Here is a 20,268-nt window from a genome sequence, read left to right on the forward strand (position 1 = left end):
TTAATTAATATTTAAACACAAGTGCATTACACAAATTAAATATAAACAGTATAAATGCCCTCTCATAGGGCTAATCAAAAAGAGGGCTAATAAAAGGGTTGACGAAAACATCACTACAGAACAAATGAAAAGTAATTCCACAAGTAAGTCCCAGCATTCGGGGTCTAGATGGTTAAGTGGCTTATACAGTGTATTAATACATAATCCTATTTCAGTTAATTATTCTCCCACTCATACAGAGATTACCTTACTGGCTCTCCAAAGCATGTGGCAGCTTCTTTCTTATGGGGCCTGATTATTCATTACTAACTCGATATACATCACTAACTCGATATACCGGCTGTGCCTGTCCAAAAAACGGGGTTCAAGGTCCAAAGGTCGAGGTCCCCTCCCCACACGAAATGTTAGACTAGATGGGATTGTAGCTACCCTTAAAGAAGGAGAAATCTTACATTGAGGTAGGTGACTCCGTAGCTGTCTGGTGTTTGATAGCAGACTCTCAGCGCAGGGCACTGATTATTCTCTGCCCGCGCTGCACAAAGTCAATGTGCACGTATCAGACGTCAAGCGAATTTCACGTCCCAGCTCTAGCAGGAGTATCATGGGAGACAGCCACGTTAGTTAGTTGAGAAGTTAGTTAGCGCAATTGTAAAGATAGCAGTAGTCATGCAACAAGTTTATCTGCATCATCGCATCATCCATGGTCTTACCCGGATGATATTGATTAATTTGCCCTTATATGAGATCCACCTCAACTACAGGAAATGTGGTACAAGATCTTGTTCGGGTTGCACTATAGACCTATCCGCCTTCGGGAGATATATCCTACCACCTATGGTAGTTGTTGGCAGGAATGTGGGATGGAGGGTACGGCGCAGCAAATCTGGTGGACATGTCCAAAAATCAGATCCTTCTGGCAGGAAGTTCAGAAGGCACAGCAACAGGCATATGGGATAGGAAACCGCAGATCCCCTGAGGAGGTCATTCTGGGAATTGGGAAGGGCACCTTGGTGGGGCAACCTAGGTCTTGGGAAAAGGCAAGAGCAATTCTCATAATTGCAGCTATGACAGTAATAGCACAGAGATGGAAGAGTAAGGAGGTTCCCCTATTGCAGAACCTGCTGTGGAAACTTTGGGAAGTTGTGGCACTTGAGTGGGCAACATAGGCTATGAATAACAATGTCCAGTCTTTCGCAAGGGACTGGGAGGAGACCCTGGACTTCCTTGAGGACGATTTTCGGATTGGGTGGCACCCGCAGCGTTTGCATTTATTGGACCTGCAGTGAACATTGGCGACTGGTCCATGGAGGTAACGGACCAGGGTTTAAGTCAGACTGCTCACAGGGGAGGGTTGGGGGGGGTGTAGTTGGGAAGTGTAATTATTTTAAAAGTATTGGCGAGCGGTTCCTGGAGTTATGCATAATGCAGCTGCCTTCAGGGGGAGTGGGTGGTAGGGAGAGTTGGGAAATGTATTTCTTTGTTGAAAAACCAATAAAAAGAAGTTTAAAAAAAAAAAGGCCTGGACTCCATTGCACCACTAAAAATGTGCAAAAGCAAACCAATTGCTCACCTAAACACCTGGTTCTCGCCTAAACTTAAAGACCTTAGGAAAGACAAAAGGAAACCTGAAACCATCTGGAAAAATAACCCCTCCGCCACGAACAAAGAAACCCTCCTAAGAATCACTACAAACTATAAAGATGAAATTATCGCAGCCAAACGTAACACCTATACTGAAAGAATTGATCATGCTATTTCAAGTTCCCGAGAACTCTTCGTCATCCTCAGAGAACTCGAATCACCCCCCGAAAACCCACCCCCACAGATCTCTGCACCAAAGACCAAACTTGGTGCACCAAAATTCAGGATGCACTCGCCAACAAAATTACCTTGCTCCAAAAAATAAATCACTGACAGAAAATCCACCTTGCCCCCTCAATACCATTCTCAAAAACAAAAATTGCACACAGTTACTGCCCCGAAACGATTTAAGTTCACACCAGTAACTTCCCAAGAGGTAGTAAAATTATAACCTCCCTTAAACCATCTAACTGTAAAGGAGACGACTGCCCAGCCAGTGTTATCAAGGACGGAGCAAACAACCTTGCTTGTTTTATTGCTTCTCTCATTAATGCCTCCTTCAATACTTGTTCCGTACCAACCAACTTGAAGAGCTCTTGGGTGATGCCCATTTAAAACATTTTTTAAAAAATCTCTCGACCCCAATATACTCACTAACTTTAGACTCATCACCACAGTCCCTTTCCTGCTGAAGATTATAAACAAAGCTGCCTATAATCAAATACAAAACTTCCTCGAGTCCAACAAACTATTAGGCCTCCTTCAATCAAGCTTCAGACCAAAACATGGTACTGAAACAACCTTGATTGACTTAAAAATGCAAATTGACGACCTCAAAGACGAAGGAAATTCAGCCTTCCTCCTCCTACTGGATCTCTCTGCAGACTTTGACCTGGTTGACCGTACGATTCTTTGTAACCGCCTTTCCACTAGGTCACACTTCTCTCCTGATGCCACAGCTTGGATGAACTCATTCCTAAGCAACAGGTCGATGAGTGTGCTCGGCATCTCTAGCTGCAACCCTGATCCCAATTACATGCAGAGTCCCACAAGGCTCGTGTGTATCTCCCACCATGTATAATGCATTTACCAAACCACAGTTTGATGACCTGGATCACTTGGGTGTCACCTACACTAACTATGCCGATGACAACCAGATCCTAATCCCTTTAACAGGTGACTATGCCAAAGACCTAGCCTTGATCAATAAAACCGACCTAATCATTCAGGTATGGATGGCCACACATGGTCTCTGCCTAAATGATGAAAAAACAGAACTCCTCCTATTAGCCACACCCAATAACATCTTTAAATTAGGCGATTAATACCAATCAGTCAGCATCGATGGTAACATTATCAAAGTTGCCAGCCAAGTAAAAACATTGGGTTTTTATCTTGACTCCTCCCTAAACATGAAAAAACAGGTCAACGCTACTGCCTCGGCAAGTGCATACACCTGCAAACTCATTCGAGCCTGCAAACCATTCCTTTCAACCTTAAGCTGTATCACCCTGGCCCGAGCCCTGGTCCTGTCAAAAATTGATTATTGTAATGGACTTTGCCTCGGAGCCAACAAATACATTACCAAAAAACTGCAGATCCTGCAGAATAACGCTCTCAGGTCATACCACGCAGACAACACATTTCCACCATAAGAAGAGACCACAACTGGCTCTATATTCAAGAAATAATCCAACTCAAAACTGCATCCCTAATCCACAAGTGCCTCAACAACGCAGCTCCTCCATATGTTGTGGATAGATTCACCCTGAAACTATACACCAGAGTCACCAGGTCGGCCAACTCCGGCTGCCTACAAGTTCCCAGATACAAACTTAAAAAAGCAAGCAGTACTAGCTTCCCTGTCCTAGCTGCCCAACTGTTGAACTCCCTCCCATCTAATCTCAGGACAAATTAATCCCTCCACAGCTTCAGAAATAAAATGAAAAATTGGCTGATTTCTAGGGGCGACCCACTCTAAGCATTCCAGTACCCTAGTCACTCTGACATGCAACTGTTTATTTGTAAAATAATCCATTAATGTATATATTTCTGCATTCCTGTAACTGTGAATAACCTGTATCTATATATGTATATATGTTAAACACCCTGTTCCTACCTTCTTCTACTATGTGTAACTAAGAAACTGCATTATCTTGTATTGTACCCAGATACCCCTGGGTGAGGCGCACATTATAAATCAATAAACTAAACTTACTAAACCTCCTACTACTTAGGCTTCCAGCTCCCAACCCCCAGGTAAAAGAGCTCCTCCTGAGTCACTACCCGTGGTCACTACTAGGTGATCTGTATGACGTCCATAGAGACACTGAGGGTGATAATGAAGACTACCAACAATTAGATCATTATTATGATGAGGAAGCAGAGGTGTATACCATGGCCTCACCAGTTCATCAAGGCTCACCAGTTCATCAAGGCTCACCAGTGGCCGATTCGTCAGTGCATAATCAGCCTCTCCATAGCGATATATTAATCAAGGCAGCTGAACACTTTGGTATCCAGACACAAGAAACACGGCTAGACAAAGACTTTGTGGAGGACATTTTTGGAGACACGAAGGCTGCAACCTAATTCATCCCAATTTTACAGTCTGTCTTAGGAAGGATTCAACCTTCCCTGGAGACACCTAACAAGACCGGGGCAGTAAACCCACGGGTAGAGAAACCTTTCTGCCCAACGCGGTCTGACCCGCTCTATATCAGGTGCCAGCTTAAGCTCGATTCGCTCGTGGTTACAACAACCCGTAAAAGGGCAGGAACACCCCTAGCCTCTTCAGAGGCATTCCCAGATAAGGAGAGCAAAAAGCTCTATACTATGGTGTATTGCTCTCCCCTGAAAAGTGCACGGAACAACCATAAATCACCAATGCAATTATAGAGCAAATACTTCAACCCATAAACGGACAGCCACAATAACTCACAGCCACGCACTCTTTAGAAGATAATCAGCTCTTTACGGCTATTCATTCAAAGATTACACGTATATAGAAATAACTCAGAAAACTAATATGGACATAGATCACAGAAGAAGTAAAGAAGTCAAAAGAAATACATCACCGTGAGCGTAATCAAAGTCCTCATCTCGTCCAGAAGCGGCTGGAAGACTCCGGGGGCAGCCAGGCCGAGAGTGCTACAGCTCACAGGAAGGCCAGACGGAGCGTCCTTCTCTGGCTGAAGTCTCACCTGACCCCCTCCGGGTTTCCGCATATATAGGAACTCCACAAAGGGGAGTTAATTCTCGAACCTTCTGGAATTGCACCTGCGCAGTTGAGGAACAGCCGTCGGTTGCCAGCTGGGTCAATCGAGAGCTCCCCCCAAGGAACGCAGGGCCTCCCTGCTCTAAAAACATGCTCCACGGAGAACAGTAGCAAGTCATAACAACATGATCTTTTCCCATCAGAAATGGCCTTGACTGCATACCAAGTTTGAAAAAGCATGTTTGTCTCAGCACTGTGACTCTAATACAGCAAAATGTGTGCAGCCTTTCACTGCGGAGTGAAGTAAATATCCAACATGGCTCCAAGCGCTCCCAGAATGCATTGCGCGCCCGCGCCATTTTGATACAAGCATAAATCAAGCAGAACATATGGGGCGGAAGGTAGCGACTTCGGCAGCTTTTCAAACTAGAATCGCCAGCAATTCAACACTGTTGGCAAGCTATAATTGCCACAAATGGGACGAAATAGCCACCCTAATACCTTCTGCTCCCGAACCTTTAAAGTCGCAACTAACCCTGGTAGCAGCTGACGGCAAAGCAACTTCCTGCTGCATTCTTAAAAATAACCTTGATGCCGCACATAATGCAGGCAGGATTATCGCTGAAGGGACCATAATCAAGCGCCACGCTTGGCTACGCCAGTCAGGCTTCAAGCTTGAGACCGAGGCTACGCTACTGAACATGCCAGTGGAACCAACAGTCTTATTCAGCAAAGCCGTCGAGGACGCCCTAAAGTCTACCAGAGAGGAATATGACACCCTAAAGTCTCTGGGCCAGCTGACCAACAAGCCACTAGGCCAGAGGGGCTTCGGTTACAGGCCGGGTCAAAATTCTTCCTGGAATAACAACCAGGGTCAAGCTTCACAGGGTTACCAAAGAGGCCAGCGCCGGTCCCGCGGCCGGGGGAGATCCTCCACATCTAGAGGTGGAGGGACACCTCCCAAGCAATGACAGCCCGCTACAGGTCCCTTCCCATGCCTCCCCAGTAGGGGGACGTATTGCACACTTCACCGACGCATTGGAGGGAAACGCAACGCATTGAAGGGAATCACCAAGGATAAGTGGGTGCTGTCGACAGTAGCGGGAGGTTATTGTGTCAAACTCATCCAAAAACTATCAAACCATCCCCCGCACCAGAGAAAGTCAACGAAGGAAGAACAGCTCATCCTTCTCCAAGAGGTCAACGCGCTGCTTCTCAGGGACGCCATAGAGATTGTGCCGTCCATCGAGATAAACAAGGGTATTTATTCAACCTACTTCCTTGTGCCAAAGAAAGATCTATCTATGCTCCCAGTGTTAGACTTGCACCCTGCAAACACTTAAGTAAAGCCACAAAAATTCTGCATGACAACGCTACAAGAGGTAATCTCCCTGCTAAAACTGGAAGACTACATGGCAAAACTGAATATGAAAGATGCCTACTTTCATATTTCAATGTTCCCAGCGCACAGAAAACTCTTGCATTTCTAGATAGCAAACCAGCACTACCAATTCAAGGTGCTACCCTTCGGAATAGCGTCAGCTCCATGGGTATTCACCAAGGTACTGGCGGTAGTGGCAGCGCACCTACACAGGAAAGCAATCCCAGCGTACCCCTACCTGGATGACTGGCTGATCACGGGGGAAACACCCACTCTTTGCAAACAAAACACACAAAGAACTATGAACCTTCTCTTCCAATTGGGTTTCTCAATAAATGAGAAAAAGTTCAAGCACAACAAAACAGTTCCTAGGAGCTGTCTTAGACACAGTAGCAGGCTTGGCCTTTCCATCTATGGAAAGATTACAAAACTTTCTACGGCAAATATCCCAGTATCAGGCCGGTCGCCAGATAAGCGTACACAAAGAGATGCATTTGCTAGGCATGATGGTGTCGTGCATATACCTTGTCCCGCCGCATGCCTGCGACCCATGCAGGAATGGTTGGTGAAACAATGGTCTCAGGCAAGCGGTCTCTGGGACGATGTAGTGGTGGTTTCGCCAACTCTAGTACAAAACCTACGCTGGTGGACAAAGGAAAACCTATTAAAGGGAATACCCTTCCACGATCTGGAAGCACAAGCGATCGTTACAACAGACACATCACTCTCCGGGTGGGGGGCACATTACCTTCACATCACAGCACATGGTCTGTGGACTCCCATCACGGCACAGAACCACATCAACCTACTGGAGCTCCTGGCAGTATTCAAAGCGCTTCAAGTGTTCGAAGCGCAGTTGATGAACAAGGTGGTTCAGATCAAATCAGACAGTACCACTGTAATGTTCTATGTAAACACACAAGGGGGCACACATTCTCCAAATCTGCCTAAGCTGGCACAGAAAATATGGAGATGGGCACTCTGGCAGGGTATGTTCCTATCCTCCCACCACGTTCCAGGGGTACTCAACACTCAAGCAAACCCTCTAAGCAGAGATCCCCTACCAGAGGAACACGAGTGCCAACTAGACTCAAGTGTAGTAGACCCCATCTTCTCTCAGTGGGTTTACCCCATGCTGGACTTGCTCGCTACAGGAGAAAACAAGCAATTCCCAGTGTTGGGGAGAATTCTCATAAATGTGCTAATTCCCTTCAGCTTAGAGACCCCCAGCAACTTTACTGGATTTTGAGGACTTGTTTTTTTTTACCTGGAAAGAATGGGAGCGTTTTTTGCCACTCTTTCGTGTATTTTGTTGTGTATTATACTCTTGTGTTCTTTGATTATGGAGTTTTAAGTTACTCCATAGGCATCATCTTTTCATGTGTGTTACACAGCACCCTCACTGCAGTGACACAGCAATGTCTCTGAGACTTCCAAAAGGTTTAAATACCTTCTCTGGGATAAACTGTTTCCCAGAGAATGTAAGGTTAAATTGACTTTACTAGTCTTTTTAAATTCCTAGACCCAGCACACACTATCTTCCGATAGAGTGCTGAAGGGGTTATCTAGTATCCTCTGTGTCTAGAACTCATGTAGCAGTCAAATGCTACCCTTTCCTATCGAAATTGCTGGTGGTAGTGGTTTTACAACGACTACCATGATTTTTTCCGACCACGAACACCGGTATCTAAAAATCACGGGAGCCATGTTTTTCAAGATGGCACCTTAAGCCCCTTTGTTTAAACAGGTCCCGGTCGTCTTTTTTAACCATTTCTTTTTTGGAAAGGTCCTTCTAGAGTTTGTCTCTGCGTGACAAACCGTGTTTGGTCCCTTTGTTTGTACGCCTTTGGCGTGCATATAGTACTTTTACTGCTGAGCCCCATCAAAATGTCGAAATTTGGCTACGGCTGCACTGCTCTGAAAAACAGACGATCCCTATAAAACTTGGGAGGGGCCAGAACCAAACTCATGACTATTCCCAGAGCCAAAGTGAGGTTGGTGGAATGCAATCCACATATTGTCTCAAATTTCTTAAGAACACCATCTGCCCACCTGTTCCCTTGTGGGTCTAGGCCGACTTAATGGGTTTTGGTAATGACCGATGAGAGGCCTGGTCTGAGAGATGGCTTCTTTGCCTTGGCATCATTGCTTCAAAACCATGTATTTGAAATAAAGGACAGGCTTTCAGCTTCAATTACATTGCAATATTTTTCATATTATGTGCAAAAGCAGAACGCCAGGCCATGGTGTATTTTTTTCTTGTGTTTCACAATTCATAATGTAAGTCAATTTAATATGTACAGTGTCTACTGCTTTTTAACATACAAGTTTGGATTTCTTGAGTTTTTGAATGCGCATACATTTTAATTTGAACATTGTTTAAGGGCAGTGTGTAAGAGATTGTGCTTTATGGCGATAATACAGTACATGCTCTTCAAGTTCTGCACCATTTGTATAACAGAGTTGGGAAAGGCACATTATCGAATTATACAGTAACGCACAATATACTTAGTTGAGAAAACGTGTCCCATTTACATTAAATAGGTTTGACAATAGTGCCTACATTTTGCATGAATGGTTGTGTTTGTGTTTTATAGTCTACATTTTCTAGTGCATAGCATTCACTTCCCTTTTCTCTGGGTAGTTTTGTCTTCATTTGGGGTGCTGAATGCTTTCCTTGGGTGCTAATGATCCCTTTGGTTCAGTCCTTCATCTTCTTTTAGTGGGAGTGTTTCCATTTGTCAGTCTTTTGATGATTAATGATTCTGCCCCACCAGTGTCATACCCCATTCTCTACCCCATCTCTTTACAGATAATGCTTTTCTTATTATTCAAATTGCATTACTGGTCCATCACATCTGCTTTCTTTTGCCTCCAGTACTTGATGATCCAGCAGACTCCTTTTGTACGCCGGCAAGTGCGCAAACTACTGCTTTTCATCTGTGGCTCTAAGGAAAAGTATCGACAGCTACGAGACCTCCACACCCTGGATTCTCATGTTCGAGGGATCAAGAAGCTTTTAGAGGAGCAAGGAATATTTCTGCGTGCAGGTGTGGTTACAGCTAGCTCTGGCTCGGCTCTTCAGTATGACACACTCATTAATCTGGTAAGAGGCTATGTGATTTAAATGAGGATACAGTAGAATTGGGGGAAATTGAGTACTGTGGTGTTCATATCAAAAAACAGTACTTTGCAATGCCATGCAGTATGGGTCAATATTGAAAGCAATATGGAAGCCAATGGCAAACTGCTGGACAAAAATCTAAAAGACTGTCATTTGTGTTAAAAAAAAAAAAGATATTCACAGTGATCGTTGGCTAAAATTGCGACTAGGCCCTTTTTTCTCAGAGTTCTATACTATGAGTACTGTGAGGTTGAAAGTCCTAAACTGCAACTCTGGAAAGTGGCCCTTGTGATTTTTTTCCCTGATCGGTTATTTGTCTTTTCCCTAATGGGTTCCCATTTGAGGCTTCATCAGGGTTGTAAATGAGATTGCTGTGTCCTAGAGAGACTGACTCTAAATTTGCTCAGGGTATACAAAGTACCCTGTTTTGTTCTGAGGCAGTATAATTGTGCACTGACTGTGAATACACAACTTATTGGTGCCAAGTTCCAAAATGTAGTTGGTGGTACGGGGGTACCAAAGTGGTGGCTGTACAAAACAAACACCTTGATGAAATCCAGTATGGTATACAGCTGGCAGACTTGGTCTCCCACCTGTGGGTGATTGGGATTCAAATGGCAATATTCCAGAGACTTTCTTCACCTCACCTGATCGTTTCCAGGCAGACAAGGAAATCTCCCCTGTCTGCTCAAAATGTGTGACACAAATATTAGAATCTATCCCAGTGTCAAGACAGAATTTCAGTTTTCTCACATTACCCCTATTAAGATAAGCCTGGCTGCTCAGTCACACTACCTACTTGTGTAGTACAGGCCTATATTAAAAGGTGGGTTACCTAATACTAAGAGGATAAGTCTTGTGTAGTCCTCACCAGTTGACTGCACTAATTCCTACCTCTCACTGCCCACACAGATTCTGTGAGCCCAGTGAGGCAGCCTCCATTTTGGTTTCTAATGGTTTAGACTGTCAAATGTCCCTGGTCTGGCCATATCACATCCTGTGGATTGGCATGGGTTGATTCGCAGCATCAGGAGCCAACCAGATGCCTGGTGTCCTGTCCCCTTGTCCTTAATCCCCTGATTTAATTGGTGGGCTTGTTTTGGCCACCCCATGTGAGTGTTGGTACTTCAGTGGAAACTCTGTGCCTAGGCTGCCTTGATACTGGAATGTTCGCAAGAGCAGTTTTCCTGCTGGAGGAGTTCCCACCATACCCTGCTGTTGGTGCAATTTAAGGACCTAATTTGCCCATTCTGGCTGAATACTGAATTCCCGGTGTAATCTCCAGTCAGGGTTTTCTGCTTCTAGACATCCATTCTGGGGCTCCTGTCGCTGACTACACTTGTGTGCTGAAACAGGCCTGATGTGCTGGGACCGTCTCCAGGCTGCTTTGCAGCTGTCTTTCTGTTTTACCACCAAGGTCATCCTGCCTTGGTGCTGGAAGCTGCTGCTGCCTAGAAGGACATTGAGACTCCAACAACTTGCCTTATCTGCTCTTCAGGAATGTCCTGAGTCCCTTCCACTTTCCTCTTATGGCACTGTCTTCTGCCCCCCCCCCCTCCCTTGTCCTTAGACCCACCAGATCCTCCTTTGCTGGAGTATGCCTTCATCCTAGAGTCTTGCTCACAATTGCTTTTGCTTCTGTTCTGAAGGGCTCCTTCGTGGCAACGCTGCTTGATATTCTTTTTCATTGTTGGGGTCGTCTTTGGCCTATGGTTAAAGTCCCTGCAAATTCGATCCTGTAAACCACACCTCAAAATAAGCATTTCATTTACTGGGCTGTTTTGCCTGTTGGAACCATTTCCTGGAAGCAAACGCCATGGATAGTTACCTCTTGTCCCTGGGGTTGTGTGTTATTTGAGATCCTCAACTTTAGGGGGGTCCGGGGTCCTGCTTGGACAATTTTGTTCAGGTAATTTTCAACAGCATTTCTACATTGGGGCTGTTTCTGCTGTGCTGTATGTTTCCCTGACTGTTTCTCAAACCCACGCCTGGATCTCGTCATTATTTTTTGCCAGTCCTCCTCGGGGTAGTTAATGACGTATCTGCATTTTCCCCATACATGCAAATTGTCTAATGACTTTGTTCCATTTTTGTCAATGGGACCTTTCTACTTTGGGGGTACTTACCTGCCCTTGGACATTTTACCTGCATCTCGCTTGGGTCTAGTGAGTTATATGCTACAGACTAGTATTTTAATAATTACCTGTGATGGTTAATGCATTCTTAATTAATGTTCTTCACTTTCCCTACTGTGAATGCATATTTACACGTTAACTATTTTTGTGACACTAACTATTTTCCCCTGATGCATACTGCTTTGGTCATTGTTTCTTCCCCCAACGTGCCCCCGCCACAATGCTGTGCATCTATCTTCACATAGTGGACACACATTTTACCATAGGGATCTGTAGTGTCTTAATTGACATTAGTTGTTTTTATAATGCATGAGGGCAATTTACTGTGTTTTTTTTCCTTCTTACTGAAGGACTTAAGGTACTAATAGAGGTATATCTGTTTAAAATATATTTTTGTAATTTATTTATTAAAAAGGTTTTGTAAATTTATCATACGTTTTTAACCTTTACAGAATCTGTAATCAAAACAGATTGCCATTATAACCGCCAGCAGTACTAAGATCTTTACTTATCCCCTGTTTTCAGCCGGTAGTGCTGCCTCGTCATTTATACGTGTAAAAACCTTCTCCAAGAAGGCTATTATGGCGATGATTAGAGACGTTCTGTTCATTCTCCCAGCATACAAATCTGCCACCAATCATCACTGTCGTTAGTTTCTGACTCTCCAAAAAAGGCTCTCGTCGTCGTCGTCGTCCTCTTTATGGTCATCGCAGTGCAGGACAGAAGTAAATGTTTAAGAGTATCTTTCTCGTTCTAATTATTGCAGTCTCTACAGATGTTATTTCTTGGTCCCTTTTTATTCCTAAAGTTTAAGACTTCCAAAGTGGGGTAGAGGTTCAGACGGAATCGCAAACATTTCGATCTAAGCCAGCCACCGGGGGAACTTTGACTGGTATTTTGGCAAGACGTTGTAAGGCCTGCCTGTAACAACGTCTTCTGGCAAAGTTTAACCAGTCTGGCTTTATCTTGTGTAAAGATCCAGTCCTGTCCCCACAATTTTACTTTTACTGCAACCGGATTGGTCAACAACTACTCTTCCCAGGTTTCTAGCTCTTCTAGTGTTTCACAACCTAGTCTTCTCCAGTCTTGTAGGTCTCTGACACAATCGCCCATAATTGCTTCTTTTAAGATACCAAATCCTCTAACTTGGGAATCCAAAATGCAGTTCCGATTACATTGAGAGGCTTTTCCAAATAACCTGTGCATGCATTGAAATCAAACAATACAAGTTTTTGTATTATATTTGCAGTGGGAACACAGTTGAGGATCTTTAGTATCTTTTTCCAAAATCCAGATTCTAGCCCGTCCGAGGTCTTCACTGGGATTGTTCCAAAGGCTTCCGCCCCAAAGGTCACGATTGGCACTACCTTCCTTTTCTTGAATGTTAACACTGGAATAATTAAACCTTTACCAAACATTTTCCCTTATCAACCTTCCTTCGGTTCGCTAGAGAATGCATTTTGGATCTGCATCTATTTGTATGTGGTGTTGCTCTTAGTGCTGTACTTCTACAGCTCCCCAGGTACGTAAATGATGGAACTTCCCATATTTTCTTAACAGTTTTCCTCCCTCTATCCGATTGGATCGTCAAGATCTTTGATTTATTTACATTAATTTAATTTTAAAATCATTCTCGAACATAGGTGTTTAGAGTGTTCAAATGGCGTTGCAGGCCCATCAGAGTTTGGTCTATTAGGACCAAGTAATTCGCATAGAGACGGTGGTCATTGATATTCGGTGGTAAGCTTCTTACCTTGTTTAGCGTGTCTGCAAGATCCGAAAGGAAAAGATTAAACAAAGCTGAGGCCAAGGGGCAATCCTGTTTCAAGCCTATTGATGTTTTTATTGAGCATGATAGGGTCCCACTTGGGTCCAGCTTTCTGTAGCTCTGTCTTTGAGTGCAGTTCTTTAATAGCTTCTGGTATATCCCCAGGGCATCTCCATTTATCAATCTTGGCCCAAATCTTCCCTCAATTTATTGAGTCGAAGACTTGGGATAGATCGATAAAGGCTAAGTAGATCTTTTCTTTGTGGGGTTTGTCAGCTGCTTTTTCATAAGGTTTAGTATGAACACATTCAATGATGTGTTCATTCCCTTGATGAAACCAGATTGCAATAGGGTGGTAATTGGTTGGGTTAGCTGTTTCCATTCTTAAAGATGGGGACCACTGCATAGGAGGTTGCAGATATGGCCTGCACTCCAGCCACCCATTCAGAAATACTAGGAACATACTTGCCGAGATATGTGACGTATGATGAGCAAATAAACCAACAGAGAAACACACTGGTGCTCTGCCCTTTGCCCACCAGAAGAGAAATACCTGTTGAATGGCCAATAACCAGTCAACCATGGGCAGCATGGTACCCATTGAGACACCAGTACCAACAGCTGCCACGACACGAAGACTACTTTCAGACTGTCCCAGAAGAGATCCAAAGGGCCTTAGTGGAAGGCGAATTGTGACGACATAAGAGCCCGGACAGACGTACAGAATGAACATAAACGACAATCGAAAGATGAGACACAAGGATGAAATGTAAAGAATAATGATGTAATGGACTTGGAAAAAGAAACAATGTTGAAATATAAAGAAACATAACCATAAAGCAGGATGAAAGTATCATAGTGCAGCATTCAAACCATACAACATTCAAAGTGACATTCATCCATAACAACAGTAGCTAAAAATGACATTTTTAGCTTTAGAGGTAAATGATCGGCCAGATCAGTAATGATATGATCCAAATGAGCACATTTAGGCCATAAGTCATTTGCAATATAGCAGTAGTCGATCCTAGACATTCTGTCTCCGCTTTTCCATGTATACAGGGGACAGTTAGAAGATGGGCAGCAGTCCAACAAAGACGTATCCCAATCCGCAAGGAAAAGATCCCACTGCATGCCCCGATCCACGTTACAATGTAGTGTAAAAGGAGTGACCTTGGCATCGTTCCTAAGAGTCCTGCGCACAATAGGAGTTGAAGTCACCCCCTAAAACTATTCTATTTCCGTTACCCTCCTCGAACCAAGCTTGAAAATGTTCAGAGAGTCCTGGATAGTCTCAAACGATACTCTTAAAGGATTCCAGTACAGATTGGCTAGTAGTAGGGGCTGATGTCCCTGGCCCAAGTCTGACTTGATCGTCAACAACCATTAATTTCCAAAGATCAGATCCCATTTGATCCCAAGGTTGCGATCAATAGCTAAAGCAAGGCCACCTCTTGGTCGTCCCAGTGTATCAGGTCACACCGCCGATCTCCTGCAGGAGCAGATGAATAGCCCACCTAGCCCCTCAAACCAGTACATCCAACAAGCAAATGAACAATTATTGAATTGACCAGAGTGGGGGAAAAGGGGAAATTGGAGAAAATAACAAACGGTCAGGAAAACACTGGAGTCCACACTGCTTGACACCATGAAACTCTGGATTCCTGCAAATAATACAGCAAATATTATATTCTAAATAGCAAACTCACTACCTTCTTCAATATGTACTTTCCCAAAAACCCTTTGTTACCTAATAGTCTCTGTTTCTTTACTTAGAGTCTCTTGGAAGAATGTATCTTTATTTCTGATGTTTGTAAATCTGCTTAGAATCACATGCTGTGCATAGTCCGACATCCAGTGGTCACTGCGAAGTATTGCATTTTGTTTTTCATAGTCGAAAAGGGGACGTCGACAAGGCGTGTCTGTAACACTATCCCTATAGTGACGTGCAGTGTACCCACAATCCCTCACGCGTTGAGGTCCCTCAGATTGTTTTTTTCCGCCCAGATATCGGTCGCCTTTACGCGGAGCTCCTTGAGACACATTGCCAAAACTTTTATTCCACCTTTGGTCGTTCCTAACTTATATTATTACTTGCATCCCTCCTTCGGTGTCGTAGCTGTGAAGCTTTTCACCGCCGATCAAGATCTCCGACGGCGGTGCCTTCGACGGAGGAGGTTGTTCGGCATTCGCCGAACACGTAGCCTGGCCTCGACTGCCAAATACAGTAGGGAGAGTGGGGTCGTGGGACATTTATTGTTTCTCTTTGAGGATGCCTTTCCCTTTCCCCTCCCTTTCCTTCTGGGTTGTTGTCACATGCAATCGGTTCCTCAGCTATGGAGAGGACACCCTTTAGGTTTTGCCCGCATTGCAAAGGCAAGTTTACCTGGAAAGACCAGCATAAACGGTGTAACCATTGCTTGCCCCTCGACCACAAAGAAGACGGCTGTGCGGCCTGTCAGCTCCTTAAGCCGAAGACTTTAAAAGACCGCAGGGTCAAAAGGTGGGCAGCCTACGCCATGTCTAGGTCTGATTCATCACCCGCCGCCGCCGCCGAAAGTGACGAGGAATGTGACAACCCGACGTCAGTTTCGGAAGTCGTAGACCTCTCTAAGGAGCGTTCACACTCCTAGTCGTCTGTCCCCGGCCCCGACAATCTTGGCTCACATCCTGCTTTTGGAGATGAACCCCCCCCGGCGACAAGGACGCATCCAGAAAACACTCCCATAAACACACGACCCACGGCTCTTCCTCGTCGAAGACGAAGAGAGCATTAGCGCCAACGGAGACGCAGGTCCTACCGGCGGCCTCCTCAGACCGTAAGAGTCTTAAGCCCCCCCTCGCAACCACAAACGCGACTAGCGACTGAGCTACACCCAGATAAGGGCACCATCACTAAACCGCCAGACAACGCGCACTGTCAGAGAGCGCCCGTCGGCGTAAAGCAAGCGACGCCTGTAACGTCAACGCCGGAGGTACCCTCAACAGACAGTTTAGTTGTCGAGAGCCTGGCGCAGATTATTTCCACCGATAGCCAGAGACGGACGGCGAAAGAAACATCGATCACCGTTCATAAAGCCCGGGAGACGCCGAAAAGGTCAGAAGGAAGGCGGGTACTGCCCCCTCCGTCGAGAGGGACTCCTAGTCTACCAGAAGGCTTTTCAGAAGGCGAGGGGAACCTTTCTTCGACGTTATGGGATAGGTCGAAGCGTTTTCTAACGGAAGGCCCTCCCCCCCCCCCCCCCCGCCCCCGACTGCTCTGGGATACTTCACGAAACCCTAGAGAGACTCCAGTTCTGTATGGACAAAATGGAGAGGTTTATGGAGACTCAGAACCTTCCAACACCCAAGAGATCAAGAGAGGGACCTCAGGAGGATCGCAGGGCCAAACACCCTAGGCTGTTTGATTCCCCCCCCCCCCCCAAGAGGATGTTGATTTATATGACCTCACTGGTAAGGACCCCCACTTTCAGGAGGATGATGAATTCCTAGGCAATGAAGGGGAACAAAACCTAGAGGAGGAAGATTTTGAAGACAACCCGGATATGGGTGCTGGGGGCTTCGGAGAAGACCCAGAAGAAGGCGCTTCACAGCCCTGGCAGTCCCCATCAGCTTTTTCAGACCCTGACACCATAAACCTGTCCCCACCCAAGGACTCACCTATTAGGAATACGTCACCTATAGACGATCAACCTACCTTTAATGCACTACTATGCAAGGCAGCAGCGCATTTCGAGATCGAGACCGGGGAAACGTCTCCTGACATCGACTTTGTAGAAAAGATCATTAAGGAGAAAAAACCCCTGTCAGCCAAACCATTCCCCTTCTCGCCTCAGTAAAGAGATGAATTATTCCTTCACTATCCACTCCCGCGTTGATCAGAGGGGGTCAACCCGGAGATAGAAAAATTATTTAGTCCTTCTCCATCGGACCCGTTATACATCAGGGGCCACTCTGTACCAGACTCTTTAGTGGTGACAAATACTAGGAAGAGAGCAGGGGTCCCGCTGTCAACTAGCGAAGCACCACCAGATAAAGAGGTTAAAAAATGGTATGCCCTAGGAAAGAGGATTACCGCCTCAGCTGCCTTTTCCCAAGAATTGCCAACAACAACTCTCTGCTGGTAAGTTACGCAGATGCACAATGGAGCAAACTATGTAAGGACATTGAGGAGGTACCGGAACCCCTACGTACTCGGCTTCTAGCTACGGTGACTGAAGGGACCTTAGTCAACCAAAGCATCATTAAAAATACTCTGGATGCTGCAGAAAGGGCTGGCCGTTCCCTAGTACAAGGAATCCTCCTCAAACGCCATGTATGGCTACGTAATTCAGGCTTTAAACCTGAAACACAAGCATCTCTAATTAACAAACTTATAGACGATGCAAACCGCTTTGGTAAGGCGGTGGATGAGGCACTAGAGACCGCAAAGAAGGAATTTGACACCATCAAAACCCTAGACCAAATTTCAAGGCCTCCCAACAAACGTGGTAATGGCAACAAACGCTTTTTTCGTGGCCAACGCCAGCAGCAACAACAGCAGCAGCAATACTCTGCAGGTAACTGGTCCTCTAAACAAGGCACCAGTGGACAATACAACCAAAGAGGACAACGTGGGGGCAAGAGAAGAGGTCGGGGTCTCACCCCTAGAGGTTCCCAAGCCACCAACACCAAATGACTCAAAGATTCGGGTCCCCTCCCATGCATCGCCGGACGGGGGCCAGTTAACATCTTTTCTTCCAGCATGGGAGGGTATAACATCAGACCGCTGGGTACTATCAACCATAGCCCGCGGTTATTGTATAGAATTCAACAGTTCCCCTACGGACAGACCCCCAAGGGGACGACGCATGTCGCCAGAACACCTCGCCATACTTCTTCAAGAAGTGGACCAACTACTAGAAAAAGGAGCGATAGAGTTCGTGCCTCTATCACAGGTAACGGAAGGTATTTATTCAGTGTACTTCCTTGTACCCAAAAAGGACTTAACCATGCGCCCTTTACTATATCTGCGCCCAGCGAACACATTTGAGGTTTGACAAAAGTTTTGTATGGTGACTCTACAGGAGGTAATCCCCCCCCTACTTTCACAGGGAGATTACATGACAACACTGGACATGAAAGATGCATACTTTCATATTTTAATGTTGCCAGCACACAGGAAATACCTCAGGTTCATGATAGAGGGCAAACATTACCAGTTCAGAGTGCTACCCTTCGGCATAGCATCAGCGCCGAGAGTATTCACGAAGGTACTGGCAGTGGCAGCGGCCCACCTGCGCAGGTTGTCCATCCCAGTATACCCTTACCTCGACGATTGACTCATAACAGGGGATTCTTACAAAACATGCTTCTCAAATACCCAAAAGACTGTAGACCTTTTGTTTCAACTGGGCTTCTCCATCAACGAGAAGAAGTCCAGTTTAGACCCCAGCAGATCAAACAATTCCTAAGGGCTCTAATTCGAACAAAGGACGGCCTCGTCTTCCCCTCCGAGAGGGTCCAAAACATGCTGTTTCAAATCCCTCGATGTGGCCGGTCGAGAGGTGACGGTACGCAAAGCAATGCGCTTACTAGGAATGATGGCGTCATGTATTTATTTGGTACATCACGCGCGCCTGCGCCCAATGCAAGAGTGGCTCAACAGCCAGTGGTGTCAGGCCAGCGGACAATGGGACGATCTAGTGGTGGTTTTGCAGGCCTTGGTTCTCTCGCTTCGGTGGTGGTCGAAGGAAAACCTTGTAATAGGGAAACCATTCGCCACCCCCGCAGTGGAAGCCACTCTACCCACAGATGCATCCCTCACAGGTTGGGGGGGCTCACTTATCCCATCAAACTGCTCACGGAGTTTGGACTCCCGAGCGTAACATCCAAGCACATAAACTTACTAGAGCTACTAGCTATGTTCAAGGCACTGAAAGCCTTCCAGGCACACCTGCAAGGGATGACAGTGATGGTCCTCACGGACAGCACCACAGCCATGTACTACCTCAACAAGCAAGGGGGCACTCACTCTCCAGGACTGTCCAAGCTGTCACAGAACATCTGGAAGTGGGCTATCAAACACAACATGTTCCTACTGTCACAACATGTACAAGGGGAACTCGATCTGCTAGCAGACAAACTCTGCAGAGACTTACCTCTGCCCTCAGAGTACAAATGGCGGTTACACGAAGACATCGTCTTCGACGTCTTCACACAATGAGGATTCCCAGAAATAGATCTGTTCGCAATTCTTGCGAACTCCCAATGCCAAGATTACGCCTCCAGGTTGTCAGGCTGAGAGGTCCTGTGTCCGCGGAAGCTGCTGAACCCCCGACAATCCCCCTGAGATGTAATTCCCAGAACTAGATTTCAATTCAGCTCTGTAAACTACACCCCAAAGGGAAAGGGGGAAGTGGATAACAAAACAACACCAGGCAGACTGTGTCAAGGCTAACCAGAGCTGAACCTGCAGAGGATATAAGAATAGCAGATACAATTCCTTAATTTACTTACTTAACCTTATGAATGGGAAGACATTAATCCTTAACTAATAATAAAAAAAATCATACCTGGCTCTTCTCTTGAAATTTCTTAGAGAAGCTGATAAGAAGCTGAAAATCTCTCTTACTTGAGACACTTGAAATTCACAGCTACTTCTTACTTTAGGCAAATCTGGAAACCTTAGTTCATTGTCTTTTTTCCAAAATGCCCTGGAGGACCAGTTAGATTGTTCTTAAAAATATTCTTTCTTTTTCTTTCAAACTTTTCAAACTATTTATAATTATATTGAGTTTTAGAATCCTTGAAGAAAAAACACGTGTTAAACGCACACGCAGGTTATCTCCATTCAGATGAACGATGAACTTCACTTAGAAATCTTCCTGGTTGAAGAACACGCGCAAAGAGTTCACTTACGAACGAATACACGCGATCAAAAGAATCCAAACGCGCAAAAATCCACACGCGCAACAATGTTCTCTCGAGGAACACGCGAAATAAAAACACCCGCGCTCTTGAGTTCAAACGTGTCGTATTGATTCTCACGCGAAAAAACACCCGCGCTAGAAATCACACGCG

The 20,268-nt window shown here is 45.4% G+C and overlaps 1 protein-coding gene across 6 annotated transcripts in view; it reads left to right on the forward strand.

Annotated features, from left to right (window-relative positions):
• UBR4 (ubiquitin protein ligase E3 component n-recognin 4) overlaps positions 1–20,268 on the forward strand; it is a 2,945,062-nt gene that overhangs the window by 1,926,716 nt on the left and 998,078 nt on the right. For all 6 annotated transcript variants that reach the window (XM_069611069.1, XM_069611071.1, XM_069611072.1 and 3 more), the window contains one exon: positions 9,058–9,285. In XM_069611069.1, the coding sequence (XP_069467170.1) occupies positions 9,058–9,285 (228 nt within the window). The remainder of the gene's footprint in view (positions 1–9,057; positions 9,286–20,268) is intronic.

The sequence above is a fragment of the Ambystoma mexicanum genome, chromosome 8, assembly GCF_040938575.1.
Source record: "Ambystoma mexicanum isolate Mex_15411 chromosome 8, UKY_AmexF1_1, whole genome shotgun sequence".
Classification (NCBI taxonomy): domain Eukaryota; kingdom Metazoa; phylum Chordata; class Amphibia; order Caudata; family Ambystomatidae; genus Ambystoma; species Ambystoma mexicanum.